Source organism: Phacochoerus africanus, chromosome 14 (genome assembly GCF_016906955.1).
Source record: "Phacochoerus africanus isolate WHEZ1 chromosome 14, ROS_Pafr_v1, whole genome shotgun sequence".
Taxonomy (NCBI): domain Eukaryota; kingdom Metazoa; phylum Chordata; class Mammalia; order Artiodactyla; family Suidae; genus Phacochoerus; species Phacochoerus africanus.
In genome coordinates, this window is record NC_062557.1 from 46,267,342 (window position 1) to 46,274,275 (window position 6,934).

Sequence of the window (6,934 nt, forward strand, 5' to 3'; positions counted from 1 at the left end):
CTATTTTTCTCTCTATTCGGATAAATTTATGTGGTCTTGGTCAATAACTTTTTTCTTTTTACAGCCACACCTGTGCCATATGGAAGTTCCCAAGCTAGGGCTCTAATCAGAACTGTAGCTGCAGGCCCAGGCCACAGACACAGCAACACCACATCTGAGTCGCATCTGTGACTTATGCTGCAGCTTGCAGCCATGCCGGGTCCTTAACCCACTGAGCAAGGCCAGGGATAGAACCTGCATCCTCACAGACACTAGGTTGGGAGTTCTTAACCCACTGAGCCATAACGGGAACTCCAGTATCTTTCATTTCTTTAATAATCACAGCTGTATCTTCTCTTCACAGCAAATCAGTTATCTTGGAGAACAGTCTTAGGAAGTAGATTTAAAAAAAAAAAAAAAAACTCCAGCAAGTGTTTGAGAAAACATGGAAGGCGCATAATTAAAGGTATTCTGGCCTAGCATCCGATAAAGAATCAAGGAGAGGGGAGTTACCTGTTAGGTCAATACACACACACTCACACAAACACTCCTATCTTTACACATCTCTGTGAGCATACACATAATGCGTGCATGTAAAAAAAAAAAAAAACCTCAGAATGCCAGGCAAATACATACCATCTTGTAAATATGCAGAAATGTGCACTCAAACACATAGCCTTGATAAAAACCAGGTTAATAATTAATATGTTGTGGGCTCTGGTTTATAAAACACCTTCCCCTACCTTCTCTCATTAAAACAACCCTGTGGATGGAATATGTCTTAATAGCTTCCACTCAGTGAGTGTTTGCGTGGGCCAGACACTGTGCTAAGTGCCTTAAATGCTTCTCTCATTTCATCTGCTCAGCAGCCTATGATGTAAGTATTATTTTAGCCCATTATGCAGATGGAAGCACCAAGGCTCAAAGCCCTTAGGTGATTTCTCAAGGTCACGCAGCTGGCAAGTGAGGAGAGGTACTTTCACATCCTCCAGCAGACTTCGCTGTCTGCGGCACATTCCCCCTCCTACCTGCAGGGGGCGACCTCGCCCTTCCAGGGCTGAGAATGCAACCACAGGAGAGGAACCCTCAATTCTTTCCATCCTGTAACTTCAGAAAGCAGGACTTAATGGTCATTTTATGGTGTTTCCAGAGAGTAAAAACCTGAGGCTGGGAGTTCCCGTTGTGGCTCAGCGGAAACGAATCCGACCAGTACCCATGGTGATGCAGGTTTGATCCCTGGCCTCCCTCAGTGGGTGGGGTTCTGGTGTTGGTGCTGAGCTGTGGTGTAGGTCGAAGACGCAGCTTGGATCCCACATTGCTGTGGCTGTGCTGTGGGCCGGCAGCTCGGACCCTTAGCCTGGGAACTTCATATGCCCCAGGTGCGGCCCTAAAAAGGAAAAAAACAAAAAACAAAAACAACCTGAGGCTGAAGAAAATCGAAGGTGTCCAGGCTGATTTGTCATAAAATTTTAACATTATGCAAACAGTAGCAAATTATGGAACACATTCTCATTGCCAGAAACTAATTTAGGAAACTCACAGCCACCCTGGGGTGGAATTATCTGTGTCAGAGGTAAGGCCTAGAGGCCTGAGTGGTCCCCCATGTAGTAAGTAGCAGAGCAGAGATGGGATCCCAGGCAGGTCAGGTTCTTTTCTCCTGCTGTCAGACCATGGCACTGCCTCTCCCTGACAAGGGATGCTGAGCGGGCAGGCCTGAGGCCAGAGTCCCACATTTTGCTCCTGGCTGGCCCCCATGACCCTCTGCTCTATGGTCTGTGACACAGCTACCTGCCCTGTGAAATTTGGAGCCCTGTGGACTGGCGACCAGGTGCAAAGTGTGCCGGCCAGCATCTCACTTGCAGAAAGCAAAGACACCTGTAATTAGGATGGTGAGCCTCATCTCGAATGTTCTGGGGATACCCCCCCCAATCCTCCCTGGGCGTCTATGGGCATCTCTCCAGCTTTTGTGGGGTCCCTCATTCTGAGCTGTGTAACTCTCCCCCCTCCCCCTCGAGCTGGCCAGAGCCCAGCTCTCCAAGGAGACCAGAAAGCCCTCAGGCCTCCTCCAGCACATCCGTGTCCTCACCTCGGCAAGCAGTCCCTGCAACGTCAGCCAGGTCAGCCTGAGTGAGGCCTGACACGGACTCGGGAGCACTCGTCTTAGACACAGCAGCTCTCCAGACTTCTCTGAGGGGCCGGCCATCCTGCACATTTTCTCAGCAGCCTTGGCCCGAGGCCCCACTTTCCTGGATTCCAAGTCTGCCCCTCTGCACTGGCCCCACTCGTCCCTGGGAGCTCCAGCCACCCACTGCTTGGGGTACAGACAGAACTTACTGACCCCCCAATCCTTGGCCCTGCCTTCAGCTTCCTTCCCTGAGACTGGCCTAGACTCTGCTCATTGCCACCCTCCCGGGGCTCAGCGCAGACTGCAGCTCTGCAGGGGGGCCAGAGAGGAAGCTTCCCAGTCTGGCTCTCCCTCCAAATAATGTCCTTTCCCATGGTGCCCCTCCCAGGGCTCAGCATACCTGGGTGTTCCCATGAACTTGGTACAGTGTCTCCAAGTACCTACCTGTGGGCTTCCGGCTGTGGCCAAACATTCCAGGGTGAGCCTCCAGGCCTCAAGCCCCTCAGGCCTTCCTGCTACCCTGGGCTCCTGGGCCTAATGGAGTCCTGGGAGCAAACGGGGAGGACAGCTTCTTTTTATTTGGCTGCTTCTGATTGCCTCTCCCAGATCAGACTTGGGGCATCCGCACAGGCAGGGGGAGGGGACCCCACACTGTGCTATCAGACCACACCAGGTGCCACCCACACCCCCACGCACAACCCCTCTGTCCAGAGCCCCATTCTCCTAAAAAGCAGCAAGTTACAATAGGACCCCAAGGCCCACAGTGCAAACAAAGGTCACTTTCCAAAAGGAGTTCAAGTCCAAAGGTAAGAGCCCAGCAGGATCCTGCTCCTTTCAGAGGAGGCTGGGGTTGTGGGGATCTGGGGGGGGGGTGCAGCCCCAGGCTCCAGAGTTCCTTCTCACTGGCAAAGGGCCTCCTTTCCCCCTCAGGTCTCAGCCCATTCAGTTTTGCTCCGGATGGTTTTATAATCTCCCCTCCTGGAGTCATCCTGCCATTGGCTCCTCCCAGGCCGGTCTCCATCCAGGTCCGCGAGGGCCCTCGGTGCCCGGTCAGGAGTGCTGGTAGCCCATCCCGGGACCCGCTCGCAGGTGGCCTCGCGGCCAGGCAGAAGGAGCCCCTGGACATCGGCGCCAGCTTCCCGCGGAGGTCTGGGCGGCACCCTGTGCCTCGGCCACCGCCCTGGGCCGTCCCAGGGGCGCGTGCGGGAAGCACGAGGCACAGCGCGGCGCGAAGGGCCCGGCGGGCAGCGGCGCAGGCTGCGGCGGACGGCAGCCGGGGTCCCCCGCGTCCCCGGCGCGCGCGGCCTGGCCGTGACACTCCAGGTGGCCGCAGGGCCAGCGCGGCGTGGGGCTGGCCCGCAGCACGAGGGAGAGCGCCGTGATGCGGTGGATGGCCCGGCGCAGCGTGGCGATCTTGGAGAGCCGCTTGCCGCCCAGGTCGTGGCGCAGCGCGCGGCGCAGCGCGTTGAAGGCCTCGTTGTAGTCCAGGATGCGCTTGCGCTCGCGCACGTTGGCCGCCATGCGCCGCGCCTTGGAGCGCACGGGCCGGCTGCGCTTTCGGCCGCCCGCCGTCTCCTCTGCCTCGCCCAGGCCGCAGGGCCCGCCGTTCTCCCTCAGCACCCCAAACTCCCTCCTAGCCCCCAGGCAAGCGCTCCCCAAGTCCTCGGCAGAGTCCTCGGCCCCCTTCAGGCCCCCGAGGCCTGGTCCTGGCGCACCTCGGTGCATGGCCTCCTCCCGGGCCTTGCGGCTCCGGCTCCGACTCTCACTCGGTTCACAAGGCTGACAGTCCACCTTCTGAGCGCGCTGGCTCCTGCAGTCTGGACACTCCCGCGACAGGCCCTCTCCAGCTGGGCTTTATGGCACCACGTGGCTCTCCGCCCTCCCCATCCATCCATCTCCCTCCGCCTGCTTTATTACCTGCCTCCAGGTAGGTTGGTAAGGGAGGAAGCTTGCAGATTCTTGTAGGAGTGGACCTGCCGGGCACCCTGGCCACGCCCAGGGCAGTGCTCAGCCGCTGGAGAGAGCTTGCCCTGCTTCACGCCGGGGCCTCTCTGGGGTGGCTGAGTTCTCCATTCTTCCTCGTGACCCCAAATAGCGTGCCAGCTTGGCCTTCAAGCAGGAGAGCTGATAGTGCACAGACGGGCCCCAGTGGCTGCTGCGTGTGTTAAAGAACCTTGAAAGTTTGTGTCAAGTCCTGTGGGCCACCACAGGGCTGTCACAGAGGAAAGCATGACTGTTCCAGCGGGACCAGTAAGGGAGGGGCCGTTCAGACAGGGCGGGGGGCAGATCGGGGACCTGCAGCATCTGGCCTCCTCAGCTACCCGAGTGAGGCTGACTGGGATTCTGGGTTTGGGTTTTGATTTGGCCTTACTCACCTTCTGCCTCCCTTCAGCTCCCCCTTCCACAGGCAGAGATGGACCAAATTGGCAGCAGAGGGTTTTGGAAAGTTGTCTTGTGGCCCTCTGGCTTCCCTTGTGGTACCCATCAGGGGCATCTTTTAGAGTCCTGGGTCCTTGAGTAGCCTTGTCTCATGACAGCACTGCCATGCCATGAAGTCAGTGGACCCACTCCCCATCCCCTACCCCAAGGATTTTAATTTTACGTATAGACTTAGAAAAAGAATAATGCTTAGTCCTAGAGAAGGACCCCAGTGGAATTTCAGGCATCCGCAAGTGAGTTATTTGGAGCACCAAGGTCAGTCTCATTCCCAGCCACAAGCCAGATGCCTCCAAAATGCCAAGGCTCTGTTATCAGCTGGGATGAGTGTGGAGTTCACATCCCTCTCGCCAAAGAACCAATTAATAAGCCCATCGTTTCAAATTATAAATTGTTCCGTGAAGAACAAGAACAGGGCTGGGGGGCTTTTGTTTTCTTGTCTGTCTTGCCTACTAGACAGTAAGCACCCTCAGGGCATTGTATTTCTGGTGCTCTCTTCCCCAAATCCACAATGTCTGTGAAATTTAAAAGTGATTGAAAGTAGCTAGAACTGGATGTTTTCTGCTCTCTACTCAGTCTGTTTCCCACTGTCCCAGAACACACACACACACAATCACAGAACTGCAGGCCTCAAGCAGGATTCTACCTAGGGGGTGGCCCATAGATGTCTGAGCACCCATGGGGTGCATGGGCCATAGATATTTGAGCACCCATGGGTGCATCCAGAATGACAGTCTCACTGGGTCTCAGCGTGGGAAGCAGGGAAGCAGGCCAAAGCCCAGACATTATGGTTCCTGAGTGTCACATTCCACTCAGCCCCAACCCCATCCCATGTCCCTCAAGGCCACTCTGGAGAGAGTTGAATCACATTCCTCAGCATCGGCCTTTCCCAGACCCAAAAAGCCCGGCCCAGGGCTTAAAGGCAGGCAGATCATGAGGCAATAGCTGGACCTTTCAGTCCCAGAAGAGCCTGGTGGGAGAGCTGGTTAGGCAGGTGGGAGCCCTCCCTGTCCCCAACCACCTCCAGCCAAAAGCCCCTTCCAGAACCTCCCCCATCGAGGGCACAGTTGGACATAGGCGTGCTTCCAGAGAATTCCACTGGACAGGGGTCAGGAGACCTGGCACTAGTTCCACCACCAACTCGCTATGTGGCCCTGTGCCAGGCATGTCCCCCTCTCGGCACCCCAGTTTTCTTTCCTTTGCAAGGAAGACATCCCCTCTACAAAAGAGGTTCTCCAGGACCAGCTACATAATTGCAGAGCCCAAATGGAAATGGGGGCCCTTTGCTCAAAATTATTAAGAATTTGAAGATGGTGACAGCAGAACATAGGGCCTTGTAAAACTTGGGGCCTGTGCCACTGTTCAGCTCCCATGCCCATGATGCTGGCCCTGGGTGTAGGATAAAGTATTATAGTGGTGATGAGCTCAAGCTCTGGGTCTAAACATCTGTTATTTGCCACTTTCACAAAGACCTTGGGAAAAACTCTGAAGCTCAGCTCTCTACCTGCAAAATGGGAGTGATGCCAGCCTCAGAAAGGAACCTGGTAAAGATTGGGCCTCAAGAAATACTGGATCTGGGGAGTTCCTGTCGTGGATCACTGGTTAATGAATCTAAGAACCATGAGGTTTCGGGTTTGATCCCTGGCCTTGCTCAGTGGGTTGAGGATCCGGCATTGCCGTGATCTGTGGTGTAGGTTGCAGACTCGGCTCGGATCCCGCGTTGCTGTGGCTCTGGCTTCTGGTGTAGGCTTAGCAGCTACAGCTCCTATTAGACCCCTGGCCTGGGAACCTCCATATGCTGCGGGAGTGGCCCTAGAAAAGGCAAAAAGACAGAAAAAAAGAAAAATACTGGATCTGTAGCTCAGCAGGTTAAGAACACAACATAGTGTCCATGAGGATGCAGGTTCAATCCCTGGCCTCACTCAATGGGTTAAGGATCCGGTATTGCTGCAAGCTGTGGTGTAGGTTGTTGGCTGTGGCTGTGGCATAGGTTGTTTTAGATTTGACCCCTAGCCCAGGGACCTTCCATATGCTGCAGGTGCAGCCCTAGAAAGAAAAGAAGGAAGGAAGGAAGGAAATACTGGACCTGTTTATCTCAAGGATAATCTCTACCTGAGTGTGACTGTTTATAGGCTTCCCCTCCCCTGTGGTGTTCCTGGGAGCCCATGACCCATGGTCAGGAGGAAAGAGATGGGCAAGCCCAGAGCACCTCCCCTTCTGTGGAGGGATGGAGGTGACCTATCCAAGGACACCTTCCCTTCCCGCTGATCCCCAGGGCAGCCTCACAGAGGGGAGAATCTACCTGGGGCAATGCAGGAGCCCAGAGGAGGGTGTCCATTGGGTGACAGACAAGTTTAAACTGCTTCCCGGCCTTTCCTTCCTCCACTGAGAATT

At 55.3% G+C, this 6,934-nt stretch overlaps 1 protein-coding gene across 1 annotated transcript; it reads right to left on the minus strand.

Annotated features, from left to right (window-relative positions):
- Positions 1-1,436: 1,436 nt before the first annotated feature.
- Positions 1,437-4,306, minus strand: BHLHA9 (basic helix-loop-helix family member a9). Its single transcript, XM_047758210.1, has one exon. It carries the CDS (start codon positions 3,827-3,829, stop codon positions 3,155-3,157), a length of 675 nt encoding a protein of 224 aa, XP_047614166.1. The 5' UTR covers positions 3,830-4,306; the 3' UTR covers positions 1,437-3,154.
- Between the last annotated feature and the right edge of the window lie 2,628 nt (positions 4,307-6,934).

What these genes read in the sequence shown, in the direction of transcription:
- BHLHA9 (XM_047758210.1), bottom strand. Translation starts at nt 3,829, where the DNA reads ATGCACCGAGGTGCGCCAGGACCAGGCCTCGGGGGCCTGAAGGGGGCC.